Here is a 22461-nt window from a genome sequence, read left to right on the forward strand (position 1 = left end):
AAAGATATTTTTGAAAAAAAAAAAAAAAACCAGATGAATGACGTTGTTTTTTATTTTATTTCCCAAAAATAATTATAACCAAAATCTGGGGATGATCCTTAAAAAAAAAAAAAAAAGAAAAAATGTATGATTATATAATTTTATTTATTTTTATTTTTTTTTAATATTTATATTTATATCTTTTTTTTTGTTTTAATTTTTAAAAATACATAACAGAGAAAGAAATTACAATTTTTTTTTTTTGTTTTTTTTTTTTTTTTGTTTTTTTTTTTTTGTTTTTTGATTTTTTTGGTGGACTGAATTTAAAAATAATCGATCAATTAAAAAGATTCTTGTTACTTTTAAAAAAATTTAATTATTGTTATTATAATATCGATATTGATCAAATTGATATTGTTGTGGTGGAAAAGAATTTTGATACATATTGTTATATGGCTGTGATAGCGGTGAAGAGGGAGGGACTGATTTACGGTCCTTCAAATAATGTTGTTGGGGTGAAGAGGGTGATTGTTGTTGTTGTTGTTGAATCTGTTGTTGTTGTTGTTGTTGTTGAGGAGAGGGTAATGATTGCTGCTGTTGTTGTGATTGTTGTTCAAAATCAGCCTCATCATTTTCAAAAACATGATTATTTCCGTCATAGAGATGAGGATGAATATGACCTGCATTTTGGTATGAAATACTGTATGGATTTTGGTAAAAAGAATCATAGCCATGATATGCTTGATAGTACGAATGAGGTGGTACAGAAAAATAACTACCATCATCTATTTGTTGTTGTTCCTGTTGTTGAATCTGTTGTTGTTGGATTTGTTGTTGTTGTTGTTGTTGTTGTTGATTAGGAGGACCCCCACCATTAACATTATTATTACGTGATAACTGTAGACTATTGTTGTTTGATGGTGTACCATTTGTATTATTACCATTTGTAGTTGTAGTTGAATCACCACCAATATTAAAGTTACTAAACGATGAAATCATTTTATTCATGCCATTTACCGAGTTGTTTGGAATATTGGAGTTATTGGTACTCATAATACCATAGTGGTGTACGGCTGATAAAATATTTGGGGTGGATGAGGTTGATGAAGGGAGTGAGGATAATAATGGTGAATTATTTCCACTGCCACCATGATGATGATGGTGATGAGGATGAATATGTGACATACTATGGGGATCAACATAAAAGATTTGTTGTTGTTGCGTGCTGTTGTTGTTGTTGAATTAGCAGGTGATGAGGAATTGGGAGTGAGTGGTGTGGGTGATTAGTTTTTGCTTTTGATGATAATATTTTCTGTTATTAATCAATGTTTCCTTCCATCATCATGGGTTGGAATAACTCCACCTTTATAGTACTGTGCTTGTTGCTGAATCAAATATTGTGCTTGTGCTTGTTGTTGATGGACCTGTTGCTGTTGTTGATTTTTTCTAACAGGATCGCCAATATTCATCTAAAATTAAATTTAAAAAAAAAAAGAGAAAATTATATGTGAGTTTGATATTCATTAGAAAATTTGTTTTATGTTTGAATAATTACAGTTTTTCCCATGAATAATAGATTTGAATTTTTAACCTTCTCTATAGAACTTTCATTTTCAAAAGTAATAAAGCCATAGCCTTTTGATTTATTTGTGTTATAATCCATTATGATTTTACATTCCAAAACCGTTCCATAGCTTGAGAAATAGTTTTTTAATTGAGTTTCATTTGCCTATAATGGTGAATGAAAAGGAATTAGTAAAAATAAAAAAAAACAATAAAATTTAAATTTTAAAGATTAAATAATGATATTTACCCTCCAACTTATACCACCAACAAATATTTTTGGTTTTATTGTTGTATTGGTGATGGATGAGGAGGATGATGAAATTGATGATGATAATATTGATGCAGAGGAAGATGGTGATGATGTTGAGGAGTTTGATGGTGATGATGTACCATTGGTTGTAGTTGACCCTGCTGTTGCTGGTGGGGAATTATTATTTGGACCTATAGATGCCACATTATTATTGCTAGTTTCCAAATTATTATTACTATTATTTAAATTACCATTATTTGATATCCTATTTGATGATTTATTTAAATTTATATTGGTTGATGATGGTGGTGGTGGTGATGAAGATGCAGCTGTATTGGTAGCTGTTGAAACTGATGACATTTTTAATAAAAATAAAAAGATTTATAAAAATAAAGATCTAATTTGGTTTAAAAAAAAATAAAATAAAATAGATTAAAATTTAATATAATTTTAAAAAATATATATATATTTATATGTGAGAGAGTGTGTTTTAAAAAAAATAATAAAATTTAAGATGAGACAAGAAAAAAATTAAAAAAATTAATATATATTGTGTAAAAATTTATAATAATTTAAAAAAAATTTTTAATTTTTTTTAAAAAAAATTAAATTAAAATTGATTTATAAAAAAAAGAAAACAAAAAAATAAAAAAAAGGAATTAAATTTTTAAAAACATAATTTATAAATAATAAAAAGAAAAAAAAAAAAAAAAATAATAACTGTATAATAAATAAACAAATGAGAAAAAAAAATTATAACAAAGTTAACTTTTTTAAAAATATATATAAATATGTGTAATATATTTAATATATATGTATAAAGGTGTGTGTTTGGGTGGTAGTTATAATTGTTATAATTAAGAAAAGAAAAAAAAATTGTGTGTGTTTTTTTTTTGAATTTTTTTTTATTAAAATTAAAATTAATTTTTAAAATTTTTTTTTTTTTTTTCCAAAATATTTTTTATGATTATATTTATTGTTGGGTAATATTATACTCAATAAAAATCTAATGTGTAATGTGCTTTTTAGGTTAATTTTTGATATCATTAATAAAAAAAATATTATTTTGGTGATAGTTAAAAAAAAATTAGGTTTTTTTTAGTGTTTTTTTTGTGTGTGTTTGTTGTGTGTTGTGTACGTGTGTGTGTGTTGTGTGAATATATAATATATATCTAGGGGTGGTTTTTAAATAAATACATTAATAGATATTTTAATTGTGTGGATTTTATGAAAATATTATTTGATTGTAAAAACTATTCCATCAAAAAAAAATAAAACAAAAATAAAATAAAATTTTTACTTACTATTTTGGTTTTTTTTTTTTTTTTTTAAATTTTAATTTTAATTTATTTACAGTAATAATAATTATACAAAAAAAAAAAAAATAAAAAAAAGAATGAAAAAAATACATAAAGAGTAATTTTTTTCTTTTTTTTTTTTTTTTTTCTTTTTTTTTTTTAAATTGGATTATTTAATAGTTTGGAGGTTCAATAATAGTACCGGTAGTTGAAATCATTCTAGAGTCTAAAGAATTTGGAGTTTTTATATTACGTACTTTGATAAATTGAATTTTGATTTCAAAAGGACCTTCTTTTTTATCGGATTGGATCAAACCAATACCATCGATACCTTCTTTTTTAATTTCTTCTAAATTCATATCTACAACACCTTTGTAAACTCTAAAAAATTGTAAAAATGGCATATCTACAGTTTCCCACTGATCTGGTGAGGATGCGAAAATTGCTTTATACATTGTTTGTTTTTCTTGACTTCTTAATAATGCCAATGAATATGTTCTTTCATCTGATTTAACCCTAAATGAAATTCTATTAAACTTTTCTAAATCTAAATCTGTTAAATCAATTTTCTATAAATAAATAAAATGAAAAAATTAACAAACCATAAATTACAATATTTATCTTTTTCTTTTTAATTGCGTGTGTGTGTGTGAGTGCGTGTGTGAATGTGTGGGTGTTAAGTTTTTACCACATTATGTGTGAATAAATGTGTGTCGTGTGTCGAGTGGTTGAAGTGTGTAGAATTGTTGTTGTTATCATTGGTAGTTATTATTATTAATACTATTATTAATAGTGTTTAATTTCCTTTTAAATTTTAACATACTGTAAAAATACCAGCATAACCACTAGATTTAATTTTTAAATTATTTTCTGGTAATTTTTTAGATATAATACCTGAAAATACTAAACAATTATCTTCATCTATTTTCAATGATGCCTTAGTACTACCACCAATTTCTTGATCTGTTACTATTCTCCATTTTTTTAATTCATTATTATTATTTGCTTTATTTGAAAAAATTGAAAATTCACTAAAATCACCTGTAAATCTTTTTTTATTTAAAAAAACTAAAATATATTAATTTAATTACAAATCTTGAAAATTATTTATTTTATTACTATTATTTATTTACTTCTTGCAACTTTTTCTGTAAGAGTCATTATAATGATTAATAATAGTTTTTGGGGTATGTGAATCCAAACGAAAAATAAATAAAAATGAAAAAAAAAATTTTTTTTGAAAAATAAAAAATTAAAAAAATATTAAAAAAAAAAAAAAAAATAAAATAAAAAAAATTAAATAAAAATAATAATCAATCAGTTATCTGATTAATATTCCCAATTGGTGTTTTAAAATTTTTTAGTTTTTTTTATTATTATTACCATTAATAGTTTTAATATTTTTTTTTTTTTTTGTTTTTTTTTTTTATATTTTTTTTTAACCACTTTCATCAGAGTTCATAGCATCTTGATCATCACCACTTTCGTCAGAATCGAAATAACTACCTTCTAAATCACTGTCAAAAGATTCTTCTTTGTCTTCTTCTTCTTCTTCTTCGTCTTGCTTTAATAATTTTTTAATTGAATCAAAGTCATCATTTGAAACTTCACCCATAAAATTGTCTGAAATCTTCTTAAGATCTGGGGATACTTGTTGTTTACATTCTTCTAAAATTTTAATTAAACCTCTTGCCATTGGTACATTTTGAACAGTTTCTGTGAATAATGTGAGTGCATGACCTTTGTTACCTTGTCTACCAGTTCTACCAACTCTGTGAATATATTGTTCTAATGATGTTGGGAAATCATAGTTAATAACAAATCTTAAATTATTAATATGAATACCTCTACCAAGAATATCTGTTGCAACTATGATTGTAAGTTTACCAGATTTGAAATCATTGATAACTGCATCTCTTTCAATTTGCTTCATATCACCGTGAATACAACTACATTTATATTTTCTTCCTGTATATGATACACATAATTTATCAATAATATTTAAAACTGGCATAGCTTGTTTAATAGTATTTACAAATACCTATATTAAAATTAAATAAATTATGTTAATATATGGTTGTTAATATGAAATAATATTTAAAATAATAATAATAAACTTACTAAAATTAAACTTCTATTTCTTAAATTTAATTCTTTATCCATAATTGATTTAAGGAAATTTGTCAAGTATTGAGGTCTATCTAAATCTACAATTGGTTTAACAACTTGTTTAACATTTTTAGAAACGATTGCTGAGCTTTCTTGATTTGCACTACTTGATTTAACTCTGATCTTTAATGGATTGTTTAACCATTTTTTAGCGGCCTCTTGCATAGCATGTGGAAAAGTGGCACTAAACATTAAAGTTTGACGATCTGGTCTAATTTGTTCGGAAATTTTTTGTAATTGATCACCAAAACCTAATTGAAGCATTCTATCGGCTTCATCAAAGACTAACATACCGACCCCACCTAATAAACCAACAATATCTTCAGATCTTTGAATAAGATCAACTAAACGACCTGGTGTAGCAATAACGATTTCATTGTGTTCTTGGCTAAGGATTTCTTTTTGTTGTTGAGCCTCAACACCACCATAAATTGCAACACTGTGAATATTGAATTTTGAACGAAGTGGTTTACAACTTGATTCTACTTGTTGTGCTAACTCTCTAGTTGGTACAATAATCAATACTAATGGACCCATATTTGAATTCTTGAAAAGGTTTGATTTCTTTTTCATTTCTTTCTTTTCTTCTTCGGTCATAGTTTGTCTTTTTGCTTTACGTAAACGCAAGTGTTCTAAAATATTTGGAATGGCTGGTATAAGATAACCGAGTGTCTTACCACTACCAGTTTGTGCAATTGAAAGAATATCTTGACCACTTAATATACCGGACCAACATTGTGATTGAACTGGAGTTGGTTGTGTGAACGATGAATATTTGTTACAAAGGAAATCTATAAACTTCTTCATTGATTTAGGAAGATCTGGATCATCAAAACTAAGAATTGGTCTTGGTACCTCTTGACCTTGATAGCTTGTTTCAACTTTAGCTTTAATTTTAATACGCTGATCACGAAGCTCCTCTTGTGTGATATTCTTTTGGGTATCCTTCCAATAACGCTTCTTTATTGGATCCATTTTTTTAAATGCTACCATTTTAGCTTCAACCAACTTCTTTTCTAATTTAAGTTTCTCTTTTTCTCTTTTAGATAACTTGGTTTTATTGATTGTCTCTTCTTCATCGTCTTCATCACGTGGTTCATAGTTTTTGTTGTGAGAGTTTCTATCCAATGCTGCGAATTCTTTTGTCATCTTGTTTTTCTTTAAATGATTCTTGAATTTTGCTACTTGTTCATCATTCATAAAATCGGTGCTACCAATATCGCTTGCATCGAATGTGAATATATTCTCTTGTGGTAATTCATCGTCGCTTCCTAAAATATCGTAGTTATCTAAATCATCACCATCGTCGTAAACATGGTCTCTAACACGCTTTAATGTATTCTCTTCAGACTTTTTATAATCTGCTGCTGAAATATCATCTACATCTTCTAATCTCTTGTTGGTTATCTTCTTTATAACTTTTTTCTTTTTGTCAAACTTCTCTTGTAATAAAAGTTTTTTATTTACTGTACTAAGTTGTTGTTTTTGTAATACTGGGTTTAAACTTGAACTGAGTAATTTCTCTTGTTTTCTTGCTTTAACTTTTCTAACTTTTTGTTGCGCTTTTTGTAAATTTTTTTGACCCTTTTTATTATTTTTATTTAATTTTAACCCTTTGCCCATTTTATTATAACAGAAAATTAAATTTTTATTTTAATTATTATTAAATTTATTATAATAATTTAAATAAAAAAACAAATAAATATATATATATGTTATAAATTAGATGAAACAAAATAATAATTATTTTTATAAAAATGGATTATTTCAAAACTTTTTTTTTCGTTTTTTTTTTTTATTTTTTTTTTTTTAAATTTTAATTTTTTTAATTTATTTATTTTTAATTTTTTAATTTTTTTAATTTATTGAATTTTATTTATTGATTTATATCACTTTTTTTATTATTTATTATGAAATCTAAAATTATAAAATCATTTAACGATATAGAATTATTAGACAGTATCAATGGAATAAATATCGATATTATTGAAAATAGAGCCAAGGCAATCCAAGATAATACTTCAGATAAAGAATCATGGAGATATAGATCATTTGATGGATTTTTAGGTGAAAATGAAACATTTAAAGAAAGATTAGAAAAAGATTGGAATTTATTAGAAAATTGGAACAAAGAAAATAATTTTACAATTAATCATATGACTTTATCAACAATATTAAAAGAAATAATTAATCAATGCGAACAAAATAGAAATGATTTAGGTTTTGGTCCAATGGCTCCAATCAAATTTAATTTAAATTTAAAAAAATTAAAAAAACAATCAATCGAATTTTCATTTTTAAATAATAATATAGATAATAATGATGATATAGAATTGTATATAACAAAAAATATTTTTAATGGATTTCAATATTCATTATTTTGGAACGAATCTTCAAAAAAAGAAAAATCATTTTGGAATACTAAATGGAATGTCGAATATAATGTGGTCAATGTCAAAACACAAAAACAAATTATAATTTCAGGAGATTCAAACGCAGGTATTATTCAATATATCGAATATCTTGGTTTTTATGAAGGTGATGAAAATAATCAATATAGAATTAACCCAATAAATTTAATTTTATTATTATTAAATAAATAAAAGTAATATATAATTTCACAAATTTAATTTAATTTTTTTTAGATTTTTATTTTTTTTTGGTTTTTTTTTTTTTCGTAATATTCAAATTTTTTTCTTTATATTAATATTATTTATTTTCAAAAAGAACAAAAATAAATACATATATAAAATGTTAAAACAAGGTACATCTGAAGATTTTATAAACGCAACTAAATTAAATTATGAAGAATGGGGTAGTGGATTAACTATGGACCAATATTTAGAAAGGGAAACTGTTTCAAAAAAATATGTATCAGGACACAGACCTTGGATTTTAGTGGATAAAGAAAATGAAAATCAAGTTTTAGCATCATGTGAAACATTTTCAAACGAATCACTTTATGCTTTTAAGGGCGATACTAAAATCTATAGAGGTATTTCAGAGTCTGTAGCTTCAGTTTTCATTGAACAGAAATACAGAGGCAAAGGTCTCTCAAGCCAATTAATGAAGCAACTCTATTCAAGATTCGAAAGTGAAGGTAGAATTTTTTGTGATCTTTATAGTGATGTAGATCCAAAAGTATATTCAAAATGTGGTTGGAATTCATATCCTGCAACATCTTTAAAAGTAGATTTATCAAATACCGAAAAGAATTCAAAGTTTATCAAACAAGATTACACTTTACAAGAAGCCAATTCAAGAAAGATAACTGAGGAGAATATTGGAATGGTTTTAGAAAAAGATATCGAAACTACACAAAAGGAATTAATAGAATTTGTAAATAGTGATAGAAATACCAATAGCTTTGCATTCACAAAATTATTTACAACTACCGAATTTTATTGGGAAATATCTCAATCTAAAGTTTATGCAACTTCTTTAAACATCAACACACCAACTACATACGGTCATGTTATTTTCAATACTAAAGATGGAAGTGTTCAAAGTTATATTGTCTGGTCTCTCGATTTTAGAGCATCTGAACTCAAAGTTTTAAAATTGGTTGCTCAATCCGAAATAGAATTTAAATTTTTAATCAAAAAAGCTTATGAACAAGCTTTAGAATATAACTTCAAATATATCTATTCTTGGTGGTGCGAATCTACAAGCAAATTTAACAAAGCTTTCGTCGAATCCATTGGTTATGAAATTATAATTAGAGACGGTTCAATTCCTATGGTTTGCTCTTGGATCAAAGATAATAATACAAATCAATTATTAGACCAATCAAAAGGTATTTGGATAAATGTTGAAAAGTTTGGTTGGGTTTAAATAAATAAATAAATAAATAAATAAATAAATGGTTTTTATTTTTTTTTGTTTATTATTACTTTGATCTATAATTTTATTATACTTATAAAATAATAGATTAATTATTTGAATATAGTGGGTTAACACCATTTGAATCTGGGTTAACTTCATATAATGGGTTTGAATTTGAAGCGGCCATTTTATTTGCTTGTGAGTCTTTCCAATAGTCATAGCCTTTTTTACCTGCAAAAATAGCAGCACCCAATGCAACAGCACCAGCTACAACTACACCAGCTACAACGGCAGTTGATATTACTATAGCAGTTCTACAAACAAATGGTTGGGGATCGTAATCCACTGAAACACATTTACCTGGTTCGGTTTCAGTAGCATTGTAACATACACCACTTTGACATCTACCATCATCGGCAGCACATCTCTTATCGAATGTAATACATCCAAACTGTTCATCACATTCTGATTCTCTACAAAAAGCTGTTGAATTACATTCTCTCTTTTTAAGTTGACAACCTAATTTCTTATCACAATAACCAACTTGACATCTTCCTTCATTAGGACAAACGAGATCTGTAGAATTACAACCTTTAACACTATCGCAAGTATATAATTTACATTTATCGCCAAGATTGCAATGAGTAGATGCTTTATAAGAACATTCACCATGAGAAGGTTTTGATGAGGAAATTATACAAGTATCAGCTGAGCATTGGTTTCCATCGTCACAAAGTATATTATCAGCAGTACATTTACCAGTTGTTGGACTACATACACTACAGCCAGTACATACAATTGGAACATTTTTGATATTACCGGTAGCAAGATCGCATGAATCTATGGTACAAAGATTACCATCATCAACGGTTTTGTTTTGACCGAAGCATCCACCAGTTGCCTTATCACAAACACCTATTTGACATTTATTTACTTTATCTGCTGAGCATCTGTCTCTACAACAATCGTTACCGGATGTTTCAGTATAGCTACATTGACCTACGCTTGGGTTGCATGATGGAACCTTACATGGATTGGAGGTATCGCATTTATAAGTTTTTTGACAACCTTTGCTTGAACAAGAATAAGTATAGCACTTATCCTCTTTACCGCCATCTAATTCATTAATACAGTCGGTACTTGTTTTTTCTACACATACACCATTATTACATTTGCTAGAATGACAAATTTGGTCACACTTTGTTTTATATTGGCAACCAAGACTGAAATCGCAACCTTCACTTATTTTACACTGTGAGGATAAATCAGCACAATTTGTGGTATTTGTAATAAACCATTCACCATTCTTACATGTTCTTTCATTACATTTATCTCCATCTAATGGATTTTTTATATCTACATGTTCACAATAAAAAGAAATTCCTAGAGCTGTATCTATTGAGGTATCTGGAGTAGGGCAAGCATCAATTGTACATAGATCATTATCATCGCAATGAGATTTAGCATTACAACATGTTGAACCATCGCCATTACAAACCTAATATAAAATAATATAAATTTTATTATTATTTTTTTTAATATAGCTTAAATAATATAATATCATACCCCACAATAATCTATTACAGGACAGAATAGTTCTATTGAAGTTGAAATTTTTATTGTTGATTTTGTTGTGTGTCTTTCGCAATAGTAAAAGTCAAATGAATAAGTTTTGCCTTTTATCAATGTAATATTATCAAGGTTATATAAATAAATTTTCTTTTGCGATGCTTCATGAACACCTCCTAAATCAACAACTAGTTTATTATCAATAAATACCCAAACCTAAAAATTAAAAAAAAAAATTTCTATTAAAATTAAAATAAACAATTTATAGATTATTAAAATTAAATCTTACATCATCATCACCTATGAAGTCAAATACTTCAAACCCTTGATATGTGAATTTGCTGTTTATTTTTAAACAAAAATGAAAATTGTGATATGTTTTTGTATCGTTTTTATAAATTCTATATTTGGTATTGACATCGAAACCTTTATAATCGACTAATAATGAAATAATTAGTAAATAGTATTATATATTAAATAATTTAATAAATTGCTTACTTGGGAAGAAATATTGATTATTATATTGGAATATTCCATTTTCATCTAATTCGAAAACTATGTCATATGAAATTGGTTTGTTATATCCACAGTTTTCCTCATATTCTACATCTGTGAACATTTCACCCATTCTTGGTGGAGGATTGGATCTAAAAAAGAAATCAAATAGATTGGGAACCAGAATTCTACCCTCTGTATTAACAAGAGTATCTCTTGAATTACTATTTAGTTCTGGGATTTTATTCGATGCTAGAGTAGATTTAACCATATTTAAAGTGAGGTTGCCATCAGGTGGTTGAAAATTTCTATTGAAATATGGATATTGATCGAATATCTGTGCATTAAGAATTAGGGTTTTGCTTTTCTCTACTTTTTAAACAAAAATAAAATATTAATAATTTAAATTCTTATTTATTATAATAAATATAATTATATATTTTTTACCTGTACAATAAATTACTGAGGCAAAAGATGTTAAAATAAGGAATAATAATAAAGTTTTCATCTTTATTTGTTTGTTATCTTTGTTTATTTGTCAATAAAATATAGTGAAATAAAATTTTTTTTTTTATTAAAACAAAAAAAATTAAAAATATATAATTTAAAAAGTTAAATAAACATAGTTCTTCCTTTGATTTTAAATATAAACTAAATAAAATATAATTTTTAAAATAAAAATTTATTATTAAATATCTTTATTTATTTACAATGATTTATTTTATTTTAAAATAACACTCACTCTTTAAAATGAAATCAGGGGTTCAAAAAATGTTTTTAATATTAAAAAATATTTTTTAGTTAAATAAATAAATATTATTATAAAAAAAAAAAAGAATAAAGTTTTTGATTATTTTTAAAATTTTTAAAATTTTATTAAGATTTTTAAATAAATATATATATATAATTATAAATTGGTTTAATAGTTAAAAATTGTTATATTGAGTTTTTTTTTTTTTTTTTTTTTTTTTAAAAAAAAAGTATATTATATTAGAATTTGATTAATTAATATTACCCTTGATTAGCGTAAAGAGGATTTTCACCACCATTTGGATTGGCTTCATATAATGGATTTGAATTTGAGGCACTCATTTTAGTTGCTTGTGAGTCTTTCCAATAGTCATAACCTTTTTTACCTGCAAAAATAGCAGCACCCAAAGCAACAGCACCAGCTACAACTACACCAGCTACAACAGCAGTTGATACAACAGCGGCAGTTTTACAAATAAATGGTTGTGGGTCGTAATCTACTGAAACACATTTACCTGGTTCGGTTTCAGTAGCATTGTAACATACACCACTTTGACATCTACTATTACCGGCAGCACATCTCTTATCGAATGTAATACATCCAAACTGTTCATCACATTCTGATACTAAACAGAAGGCTGTTGAATTACATTCTCTCTTTTTAAGTTGACAACCTAATTTCTTATCACAATAACCAACTTGACATTTTCCTTTATCTGGACAAACGAGATCTGTAGAATTACAACCTTTAACACTATCGCAAGTATATAATTTACATTTATCGCCGAGATCGCAGTGATTTGATGGTGTAATTGAACATTCACCATGAGAAGGTTTTGATGGGGAAATTATACAAGTGTCAGTTGAGCATTGGTTTCCATCATCACAACGATCGTGGTTTGGAGCACATTTGCCAGTTGCTGGACTACATATGCTACAACCAGTACATTCAACTGGAACATGAATTTCATCACCAGTAGCAAGATCGCAAGAATCTATGGTACAAAGATTACCATCATCAACGGTTTTGTTTTGACCGAAGCATCCACCAGTTGCCTTATCACAAACACCTATTTGACATTTATTTACTTTATCAGCAGTACACTTTTCACTGCAACATTCGTTACCGGATGTTTCAGCATAGTTACATACGCCTACGCTTGGGTTGCACGATGGAACCTTACATGGATTGGAGGTATCGCATTTATAAGTTTTTTGACAACCTTTACTTGTACAAATATAATTATAGCACTTATCCTCTTTACCGCCATCTAATTCATTAATACAGTCGGTACTTGTTTTTTCTACACATACACCATTGTTACATTTGCTAGTATGACAAATTTGGTCACAATTTGTTCTATATTTACAACCAAGACTGAAATCGCAACCTTCACTTGTTTTACATTGAGATGATAAATCTTGACATTTTGTGGTATTTGTAACAATCCAGTTACCATTCTTACATGTTCTTTCATTACATTTATCACCTTCGAGTGGATTATCGATAAGAATGTGGTCACAATAAAATGATAAACCGAGACTTGGATCAACAGGGGTATCTGGAGTAGGACACTTATCAATTGTGCATAGATCATTATCATTGCAAGTTGTATGATCGTTACAGCATGTTGAACCATCACCATTACATACTTTACAGTAGTCAGTAACTGGACAGAACAATTCTATTGAGTTTGATATTTTAATTGTAGATTGAGTGGTATGTCTTTCGCAATAGAAAAAGTCAAATTGATAAATTTGATTTATTGTCAAACCTAAAGAATCTAATTGAATGCTCTTTGATTCTCTTTGATGGAGACCCCCGAGATCGACAACTAACTTACTATCGATATATACCCAGACCTATTTAAAAGAAATTATTAGATTAATAAATAGAAATTAAATAAAATAATAAAAATTTTATACTTACATCATCATCACCAACAAAATCAAAAACTTCACCACCTTGATATGTGAATCTACTATTAATCTTTAAGCAGAAATGGAAGTTGTGGTAGGTAGTTGAATCATTTTTATAGATTCTGTATTTATTGAGAGCGTCAAAACCTTTGTAATCAACTATGGTTTTGTAAAAAAAAAAAAAAAATTAGTATAAAAAAAAAATTTAAGAAAATTTAAGATTTAAAAAATTACTTACTTGGGAAGAAATATTGATTGTTATATTGGTAAATACCTTTCTCATCCAAAGTTAACACCAAATCATATGGAACTGGGGAGTTGTAACCGCTTTTAGCTGGGAAAAAATCATAATTACTTTCGTCTTTTGATGGAACTGGGTTTTTATCAAAAAAGTATTTAAATAAAGCTGGATTTATAATTTTACCATTTTTATTTACATTGACATTTGCTGATTCACTATTTAGTTCTGGGATTTTGGAGGATGGTAAGATTGTTTTAACGATTTTTTGAGTTAGGACACCATTATCTGGTTCAAAATTGTCATTATAATATGGGAATTGATCAAAGATCTGTGCACTGAGTGTAAGTGTTTTGCTTTTTTCTGTATATATAAAAATTAAAAGAAAATTAAAGTATGATTAGTATTTAAATTTTAGATTTTTAAACTTTCACAAAACAAAAAATATGATCAGGTATTTACCATTGGCGCCATATACAATTGATATAAATATAATAAAAAATAAAAATGTGAAAGTCTTTTTTGATATGATTTCCATTTTTATTATTTATTATTTATTGTTAGTTGGTTATTTTTTTTTTTTTTTTTTTTTTTATTTAAACTTTTTTTTTTTTTTTACAAATCAAATTATAAATAATGTATACAAATAATAAAAACACAAATAAATAAATAAATAAATAAAATAAGTATAGAAAACTATAAAATTATTTAAATAATATTATTACAACAATATAAATAAAAAAATAAAAGAAACAAATTTGTTTTTTAAATAGAATTTATTGGTCATTATTTTCTGTATATTTCTCTAAAAAAAAATAAAAATTATTATAAAATATATAAAAATAAATAGTGAGAATTAAAAATAGCCTCACATGTGATATCCACACAAACACCCTCTTAACTTTTAACTTACATCAAACACCCTAACACAAACACACAAATCCTCACATATACAAAAACATACAATAAACACACACGCACACATACACACACTCACTCACACAGTCATTCACACAAATAAATCTTTTAGTCACATTAACACATGCACTTACCCAAACAAATACACACACCACTGCACCCTAATTTAAAACATATTTTTTTTCAATTTCCAAAAAAAATTTATAAAAACAAAAAAAATTAAAAAAAAAAAAAAAAATTTTAAAAAAATAAAAAAACCCACTCTTTAATGCATAAATAAATATATAATTTTTTGAAAATGATTGAAACATGTGTTCAGATTTAAATCCTAAATTCAATAAAAGTAACTTTGCAAATCAATTTTCAATCTCTTTATTTTCATTTTTTTTTATCAATATAATTATTATAAATATAAATTCTATTTTTAAATATAAAAAAAATTTCATATATAAAAAAACTCCATATAATTTTTTTTTTCATTTAACACCCAATAAAAATTGGTTTTATTTTTGTTTATTTATTTATACCCTTTTTAACAAAATAATCTTTGGAATTATGATTTGTAGGTGATTATATGAATAACAATATTAATAAATTAAAAAAAAAAATAGAAAAAGGAAGGGGTTTTTTTGTTGTTAAAAATTTTATTGGATTTATAATAAATAATTTTAAAAAATTGATTCAATCATATTAATTTTAATTTTTTCGATTAACAAAACAGCTAGTCATCATGATGGAAGAAAGATTTAATATATAATATAAAAATTCAGTTCAAAAAAATAATTACCCCACCCAAAATTTCAAAATATACATCGTTAAATAATTCAATAACCTGAATATCAGAGATTTCTTTTTTCTATACCCTTTTTAAGTTGTTTAAAAGTTGAAATTTTCTTTAAAAATAAAGATATAAAATACACAGGAATGAAACAGAGAAGATAAAAAGAAAAGGAAAAAACCAACCAATAATTAAAAAAAAAAAAAAAAAAGTTTATCATTTTAAACTCTTTCATAAATTTATAATGAGTTTTATTTGATAAACTATTTAGTAGTTACGAAATAAAAGAAATTTATAAAGCTTATATTTTTTTTTTAAAAAAGGTTTTATTTTTTATGTAAAATTAAATAAATATTTTGAAAATATTATTTTTTTTAATTATTTTTTTTTTATGTTATTTTTTATATCTTTTTTTTTATATTATCTTTTTTTTTCTAATATTTTTTTTTTTTTTTTTTGTTTATCTAAAATTTTTTAAGTATTACACAATAATATTATAAAAGGTTTAAAATTTTACCAATCAATGTTATCCTTGATTAGCGTAAAGAGGATTTTCACCACCTGATGGATTGGCTTCATATAATGGATTTGAATTTGAAGCGGTCATTTTAGTGGCTTGTGAGTCTTTCCAGTAATCATAACCTTTTTTACCTGCAAAAATAGCAGCACCCAAAGCAACAGCACCAGCTACAACTACACCAGCTACAACTGCAGTTGATACCACAGCGGCAGTTTTACAAATAAATGGTTTTGGATCATAGTCTTTTGAAACACATTTACCTTTTTCGGTGGCAGTGGCATTGATACAAATAGCCTCTTGACATCTACTATTATCAGCGGCACATCTCTTTGGGTATGTTATACAACCGAATTTTTCATCACATTCAGCTTCCAAACAGAAAGCAGAAGAGGTACATTCTCTCTTTTTATAGACGCAACCGAGTTTTTCATCACAATAACCAACTTGACATTTTCCTTTATCTGGGCAAATGAGAGCGGTAGAATTACAACCCTTTTCCATATCGCAAGTATATACTTTACATTTACTTCCACCATCACATTTAGTAGTTGGTTTTTTGTTACAAACACCATTGGTAGCACTCTTTGGATCAGCAGAGCATTTTTCATCGGTACATGGGTTACCATCTTCACATAATGAATCTTTTGGAATACAACCACCAGTCTTTGGATCACAAGTCATACAACCAGTACATTTATTGATGAGAGTATGAGTAACATTACCATTGTTTGGATCACATTGATCGATTGTACAAAGATTTCCGTCATCAATGGATGTTAAATTCTTGGCAATACATGAACCATCTGCTTTGTTACATTCACCATATTGACATTTGTTTAAGTTACATTTATCTTTACAACAATCATTTCCACTAAGAGTTTCGTTTTCGCATTTACCACTTGAAGCATTGCATGTTATGATTTCACATGGATTATCTGATTTCTTGCATTTTGGTTCTTTGACACAACCACTATTTGCGTTACATGAATAAATGAAACATGGATCAGCTTTACCATCTAATTCAGCAGCACAATCGCTTTCAGTTTTAGTAATACATTTGCCACCAACACATTTGTTTGGAACACTACATCTATCAACACAGATATTTGAATACATACAACCATTATTGTTATCACATGGTTCAGTTTTCTTACATTCATTTGATTTGTCTGGGCAAGATGTAAAGTTTTGGGTCCATTGGCCTGTCTTTGGATTACATTCACCATGATAACATTTACTACCACTAAATGGGTCTGGTTGTGGCATATGGTTACAATATGAATTAAATGGAAGAGATGGATCAATTGTAATATCTACTGGTGGACATGAATCAATTGTACATAAATTGTTATCGTTACAATTGGTTATTGGATTACAACAAGTAGCACCATCACCATTACAAACCTAAATTTAAAAAAAAAAAAAATATTAATATTTATTAAATAAACTATTAAAATATTTAATACATACACCACAGTAATCTAATTTTGCACAGAATAATTCAATTGATGTTTCAATTCTAATAGTTGATTTAGAAGTATGTCTTTCACAATAGAAAAAGTCAAAAGTATAAACTTTTCCTTTAACCAAACCCAAAGTTGTTAAATCAACATTACCACTTTCGGCTTCATGAAGACCACCAAGATCTACTACTAATTTACCATCAATAAATACCCAAACCTTAATTTATAAATTTATAAAGTTTAAATATTAGTAATTTTTTATTTTTTTTTTTTAAATTTTTTATTTTTACTTACATCATCATCACCAATAAAATTAAATACTTCGTTACCTTGATATGTAAACTTATTATTCATTTTTAAACAAAAATGATAATTGTGGTATGGTTGTGTAGGTTTTTCAAAATCTTTATAAATACGGAAAGTAGCATTTTGATCGAAACCTTTGAAATCAACTAGTTATTGTAAAAATAAATTTTATTAGGATCTTTAATAAAAATTCGATTATACAAATATAAATGTTTACTTACTTGGGAAAAAGTTTTGATTATCATAAATATATACACCATTCTTTTCATCATAATTTAAAGTTAAATCCATTGTTAATGGATAATTTAAACCAGAGTCGTCAGAAAGGTCAGAAGTTTGATGTGGTGAAAAGAAATATGGGAAATTTTTTGGGGAAAGGATTCTGCCATCTACATTGACTTGCATATTTGGTGATGGATAATTTAATTCTGGGATAACATTTAAATTCTTTTTAACTATATTCTTAGTTAATTTACCATTTTCAGGTTCAAAATTTTTATTATATTTGGGAAATTGATCATAGATTTGAACATTAATTGTTTGTGTTGCTGCAATAATAAATTAAAAAAAATTTTAAAATTAATAATAAATTTATAAAAAAATAAATAAAAAAAAAATAGAAAAATATTTACCAGGTTTTGATTGACCATATACGCTATATATTAAAGAAAGTAAAGTTAACAATTTTAAACTATTTAATAACTTCATTTTTTGACTATATAAATTATATAATAAAGATTATATAAATTAAATAATTTGAAATTATAATTAATGATTTTTTTTTAAATAATGATCCTTTTTTTTTTTTTTTTTTTTTTTTCTTGACAAAAATATATTAATTAAAAAAAAAAAAATATTATTAAGAATAATTTAAATAAAGAATATAGAGGATTAAAAAATATTTTAAATTAAATTCTTAATCAAATAAAAAATAAAAAAAAAAAAAAAAAAAAACAATTTATTTAAATAATTTAAAATAAAAAATAAAATAATAATGATTATATTTGGGAATATAAATAAATATATAAGGCATTTTTAATTATTTAAAAAAGAATTATACAAATACACATACATACACATTAATTTATAAATTGGCTATATCTTATTAAATAATTAATTATTTCAAATTAAAAATAGCAAAACAGTGCAGATAGTGATAATAACAACAACCTAACATTAACCCACCCCTAGAAAATAAAAAAACAAATAAACAAATGTAGGTTGTTTCGATAACAATGATCGTGATGATATCCTTCTCAAAATATTTATTTTCCTCATTAAATTAAAATTTTAATTATGTATATTATGAAAAAAAAAAAAATCAACATGTATTTATATGGAATTGGTTGTTTCTTTATTGTTATTATTGCTGTTGGATATGTGTGTGAGTGGGTGTGGTGGTGGGGTTAAGTTTAATAATTTTTTGAGTAGTAGTATATGTAAAAATAGTTAAATTGAGGGGATAAATATGATACTAAAAGTTATTTTCTCTCACATATCTAATAATTTTACAAAGATGGCACTCTATAATTAAAAATCAATTTGAAACTATTTAACTACATGTATAAATATGTTAGTTTATATGTTGTATATTATATAAAAAAAAAACATGAAATTTAATTACCCCCATCTAATGTCTAATATTTGATTTTTTTGACAAAGAGAAATAAAATGGGGAGTGGGTTAAGGAAAAAAAAAAAACAAATGGATTATTGGTGGTGTTACTAATTGGTGTAATATAAACATTTTTTTAATTTTGATTTTAATATAATATGTTATTATATAAAATATAGATTATAAAAACATGCCAATTTATTATAAGAAAAAAATAAAAACATTTTTAATATAAATTAAATTAAATTTAATTTAATTTCACACACACAAAATACCCCTGCCTTAAAATCCACACTCACCCACTCCCACACAAAGTATAATTCAAATCTCGATTTAAATAATAAAAATTAAAAAAAAAAGTGTGTGTACTTATGTGTGTATATATTAATAGATTTATTTAAATATATAAATAATTTTTTTATTTTCAAATTTAAAAAACATGTGTTATATTGCTAACGTTTTCTAACTGAATTGTAATAATAAAAGTAAAATAATTTAAAAAAAAATATAATGTACACATATTAAATGTCCTTTGATATACCAAAATTCTATCAAGATCAATTCCTATATGACAAATATTAAAATAATATCAAATTAAGATAATATGTATTTAATTTAATAAAAATATTTTTAACGAATTGGGGGGAAAGTAATAAAATTTAATTTTTTTCAAACAAATAATTTGTTTTCTAATTTTATTAATTTTATATTTTTTGAATTTGATATTTCTAATTATATTTAAAATAGGATACTAGTCATTCTATCAATGATAAATAATAAACAAATTACTTATCTATAATTAGATCTTTTTTTCTCAAATGGTGCAATTAAAAATATGATTTTTTTAACAATAAATATAAAATTTTTTAAAACAAATCCTTTTTTAAACTATTTTTTTTATGAAAAATAGTAATTATGATAATAAAAATAACAATAATTAAACAATTTTATTTTTTTGATTTTGATTTATTAATTAATGATTATTAATTTTATTAATTTTATTAATTTTATTAATTTTATTAATTTTATTATTATTATTAAAAGATTTATAATTTTGATTTATTTTTTTCTTGTTTAATTTTTTTTTAGAAAATTCTCTATAATTTATAAAAAAAAATTTTATTATTTTATTCAAATCAAAGATCCATTTTTAAAAAAAAACAAAAAGATAAAAATAGAGATTTAAAATAAATTAATTAATTAAAAAAATTTAAAATTATAAAATTTGGTGTAAATTGAAAATAAAGAATTCTTTATTTTTAAAAAAATGATAATAATACATTTAGGTGATTATAAATAAAAATTGTATGTTGTTAGAAAAAAATTAATTGAAAAAGATGGAAGAAAAAAAAAAAAAAAAAAGATTAGATAATAGATTATTTTTCTAGATTTAAAGGAATAAATCAATTGGTTTTTCTTTTCTTTTAAAATAAAAAGAAAAAAAAAAAGATTTAATCTAGATGGTGTGAATCTATTACGTTTTTGATTTTTTTTCTTTTTGTTTTTTGCTTTTTTTGATTTTTTTCTTTCCTTTTTTTCTTTTTAGTTTTTTCTTGATATAATTTTAGTTTAAACTTTTAAACCTAATGAGATTTGGATACCTCCTAGAACAAGCTTGTCATCATCTACACAACCGCATTTGCATTTATCATTTTTAACTCTTTTAACACCACACATACCGGTAAAGCAATCACAAACTGGGGCTAGGCATGGGTTTGGACCTTGTTTGCATTTATCCTCTTTAACACAACCTTTAACTGGATCACATGAGTAAATCTTGCATTTATCAATCTTGTGACCATCTAATTCTTTAGCACAATCCATTGAGGTCTTTTTGATACAAGCAGTGCTATTACATGGTTTTGGGAGTTCACAAATACCGCATCCTTTTGGTTCTTCATATTGACATCCGACTGCTGGATCACAACCAACTAATCTCCAACCTTCTTCATTAAGTTCTGGGCATTTGGTGTAGTTTGGAGTATATTTACCATCTAATGGATTACAAACACCTTTAATACATTTATTACCTGCCCATGGATCTGGAATGGTTACGTGTTCACAATATGTATCTAATGGGAATGCTGGATCAACTGGAGTGTATGGTGGTGGACATGAATCAACTGTGCATAAATCGTGATCATCACAATAACTTTTAGTGCAACATGTGCTACCATCACCATTACAAACCTAAAATAACAATAAAAATATAATTAATATTTATTAAAACTATAAAATTTTATATATAATTTAAACTATATATAAATTATTAATTATTTTTATTATTATTAATTTAAATCGATATTTACGCCACAATAATCTACTTTACCACTACAAGTTGTGGAATTTACAAATTTTGTAAATATAATAAATAATAAAATAAATGATATATATTTAAATGACATGTTTTAAATATAACAATTATTAATACAAATAATTAATAGTAAATAATATATTTTTAAAAAAAAAAAACTCTTATTTATATTATTTTAGAAAAAAAAAAAAAAATTAAATAATTAAAAAAAAATAATTAATCAAATAATTAAAAAAAAGAAAAAAACATTTATATATAACCGAATTTATCTTTTATTTTGTGATTAATTGTTGTATATTATATAGAGTAAATATTTTTTTTATTGGGGTTCCTAAAGTTATTATAATAACGTTTAATCATAAAATTTACATTTCATTTTCTTTTTAATTATTATTGTTATTATTTTATTCTCTTTATAATATATATATTAATACCCTAAAATTTTATAATAATCTATTACCACACACATACACTCTCTCTAGAATAATC

General features: G+C 24.8%; 10 protein-coding genes across 10 annotated transcripts; 3 read left to right on the top strand and 7 right to left on the bottom strand.

Moving 5' to 3' along the window:
- The first annotated feature begins 281 nt into the window (after window positions 1-281).
- On the top strand, window positions 282-1024 carry DICPUDRAFT_91541 (uncharacterized protein). Its single transcript, XM_003285588.1, has one exon. It carries the CDS (start codon window positions 432-434, stop codon window positions 837-839), a length of 408 nt encoding a protein of 135 aa, XP_003285636.1. The 5' UTR covers window positions 282-431; the 3' UTR covers window positions 840-1024.
- A 277-nt stretch (window positions 1025-1301) lies between these two features.
- DICPUDRAFT_97109 (uncharacterized protein) lies at window positions 1302-2509 on the bottom strand (the record flags this gene model as incomplete). The annotated part of the gene is made up of 3 exons (XM_003285620.1): window positions 1793-2509; window positions 1535-1708; window positions 1302-1448 (listed from the first exon to the last, which is right to left on the bottom strand). The coding sequence occupies exons 1-3, from the start codon at window positions 2153-2155 to the stop codon at window positions 1302-1304; spliced, it is 684 nt and encodes a 227-aa protein (XP_003285668.1). The 5' UTR covers window positions 2156-2509.
- Window positions 2510-3266: 757 nt separating this feature from the next.
- Window positions 3267-4254, bottom strand: DICPUDRAFT_76560 (uncharacterized protein; the record flags this gene model as incomplete). The annotated part of the gene is made up of 3 exons (XM_003285621.1): window positions 3267-3662; window positions 3917-4161; window positions 4227-4254. 3 exons carry the CDS (start codon window positions 4252-4254, stop codon window positions 3267-3269), a joined length of 669 nt encoding a protein of 222 aa, XP_003285669.1.
- Window positions 4255-4531: 277 nt separating this feature from the next.
- Window positions 4532-6885, bottom strand: DICPUDRAFT_149527 (uncharacterized protein; the record flags this gene model as incomplete). The annotated part of the gene is made up of 2 exons (XM_003285622.1): window positions 4532-5134; window positions 5215-6885. 2 exons carry the CDS (start codon window positions 6883-6885, stop codon window positions 4532-4534), a joined length of 2274 nt encoding a protein of 757 aa, XP_003285670.1.
- Window positions 6886-7172: 287 nt separating this feature from the next.
- Window positions 7173-7865, top strand: DICPUDRAFT_86804 (uncharacterized protein; the record flags this gene model as incomplete). The annotated part of the gene is made up of 2 exons (XM_003285589.1): window positions 7173-7488; window positions 7576-7865. The coding sequence occupies 2 exons, from the start codon at window positions 7173-7175 to the stop codon at window positions 7863-7865; spliced, it is 606 nt and encodes a 201-aa protein (XP_003285637.1).
- A 148-nt stretch (window positions 7866-8013) lies between these two features.
- On the top strand, window positions 8014-9096 carry DICPUDRAFT_29694 (uncharacterized protein; the record flags this gene model as incomplete). The annotated part of the gene is made up of 1 exon (XM_003285590.1): window positions 8014-9096. The coding sequence occupies one exon, from the start codon at window positions 8014-8016 to the stop codon at window positions 9094-9096; it is 1083 nt and encodes a 360-aa protein (XP_003285638.1).
- A 97-nt stretch (window positions 9097-9193) lies between these two features.
- Window positions 9194-11659, bottom strand: DICPUDRAFT_76564 (uncharacterized protein; the record flags this gene model as incomplete). The annotated part of the gene is made up of 5 exons (XM_003285623.1): window positions 9194-10585; window positions 10654-10872; window positions 10946-11094; window positions 11155-11523; window positions 11599-11659. The coding sequence occupies 5 exons, from the start codon at window positions 11657-11659 to the stop codon at window positions 9194-9196; spliced, it is 2190 nt and encodes a 729-aa protein (XP_003285671.1).
- Window positions 11660-11999: 340 nt separating this feature from the next.
- On the bottom strand, window positions 12000-14841 carry DICPUDRAFT_97110 (uncharacterized protein). Its single transcript, XM_003285624.1, has 4 exons — window positions 14522-14841; window positions 14060-14422; window positions 13832-13980; window positions 12000-13764 (listed from the first exon to the last, which is right to left on the bottom strand). The coding sequence occupies exons 1-4, from the start codon at window positions 14595-14597 to the stop codon at window positions 12163-12165; spliced, it is 2190 nt and encodes a 729-aa protein (XP_003285672.1). The 5' UTR covers window positions 14598-14841; the 3' UTR covers window positions 12000-12162.
- A 1190-nt stretch (window positions 14842-16031) lies between these two features.
- On the bottom strand, window positions 16032-19032 carry DICPUDRAFT_91542 (uncharacterized protein). Its single transcript, XM_003285625.1, has 5 exons — window positions 18677-19032; window positions 18266-18592; window positions 18033-18190; window positions 17746-17955; window positions 16032-17679 (listed from the first exon to the last, which is right to left on the bottom strand). Exons 1-5 carry the CDS (start codon window positions 18750-18752, stop codon window positions 16282-16284), a joined length of 2169 nt encoding a protein of 722 aa, XP_003285673.1. The 5' UTR covers window positions 18753-19032; the 3' UTR covers window positions 16032-16281.
- A 1853-nt stretch (window positions 19033-20885) lies between these two features.
- Window positions 20886-22088, bottom strand: DICPUDRAFT_91543 (uncharacterized protein). Its single transcript, XM_003285626.1, has 2 exons — window positions 21968-22088; window positions 20886-21848 (listed from the first exon to the last, which is right to left on the bottom strand). The coding sequence occupies exons 1-2, from the start codon at window positions 22061-22063 to the stop codon at window positions 21228-21230; spliced, it is 717 nt and encodes a 238-aa protein (XP_003285674.1). The 5' UTR covers window positions 22064-22088; the 3' UTR covers window positions 20886-21227.
- Between the last annotated feature and the right edge of the window lie 373 nt (window positions 22089-22461).

The sequence above is a fragment of the Dictyostelium purpureum genome (assembly GCF_000190715.1).
Source record: "Dictyostelium purpureum unplaced genomic scaffold DICPUscaffold_50, whole genome shotgun sequence".
In the NCBI taxonomy this organism is placed as follows: Eukaryota; Evosea; class Eumycetozoa; order Dictyosteliales; family Dictyosteliaceae; genus Dictyostelium; species Dictyostelium purpureum.

What these genes read in the sequence shown, in the direction of transcription:
- DICPUDRAFT_91541 (XM_003285588.1), top strand. Translation starts at nt 432, where the DNA reads ATGGCTGTGATAGCGGTGAAGAGGGAGGGACTGATTTACGGTCCTTCA.
- DICPUDRAFT_97110 (XM_003285624.1), bottom strand. Translation starts at nt 14,597, where the DNA reads ATGGAAATCATATCAAAAAAGACTTTCACATTTTTATTTTTTATTATA. An exon ending in CAATCAATATTTCTTCCCAA is followed by an intron (nt 13,981 to 14,059) that starts GTAAGTAATTTT and finishes ACAAAACCATAG; the next exon opens with TTGATTACAAAGGTTTTGAC. An exon ending in ATTTTGTTGGTGATGATGAT is followed by an intron (nt 13,765 to 13,831) that starts GTAAGTATAAAA and finishes TCTTTTAAATAG; the next exon opens with GTCTGGGTATATATCGATAG.
- DICPUDRAFT_91542 (XM_003285625.1), bottom strand. Translation starts at nt 18,752, where the DNA reads ATGAAGTTATTAAATAGTTTAAAATTGTTAACTTTACTTTCTTTAATA. An exon ending in ATTTTATTGGTGATGATGAT is followed by an intron (nt 17,956 to 18,032) that starts GTAAGTAAAAAT and finishes TTATAAATTAAG; the next exon opens with GTTTGGGTATTTATTGATGG. An exon ending in CAAAATTAGATTACTGTGGT is followed by an intron (nt 17,680 to 17,745) that starts GTATGTATTAAA and finishes TTTTAAATTTAG; the next exon opens with GTTTGTAATGGTGATGGTGC.
- DICPUDRAFT_91543 (XM_003285626.1), bottom strand. Translation starts at nt 22,063, where the DNA reads ATGTCATTTAAATATATATCATTTATTTTATTATTTATTATATTTACA. An exon ending in GTAAAGTAGATTATTGTGGC is followed by an intron (nt 21,849 to 21,967) that starts GTAAATATCGAT and finishes TTGTTATTTTAG; the next exon opens with GTTTGTAATGGTGATGGTAG.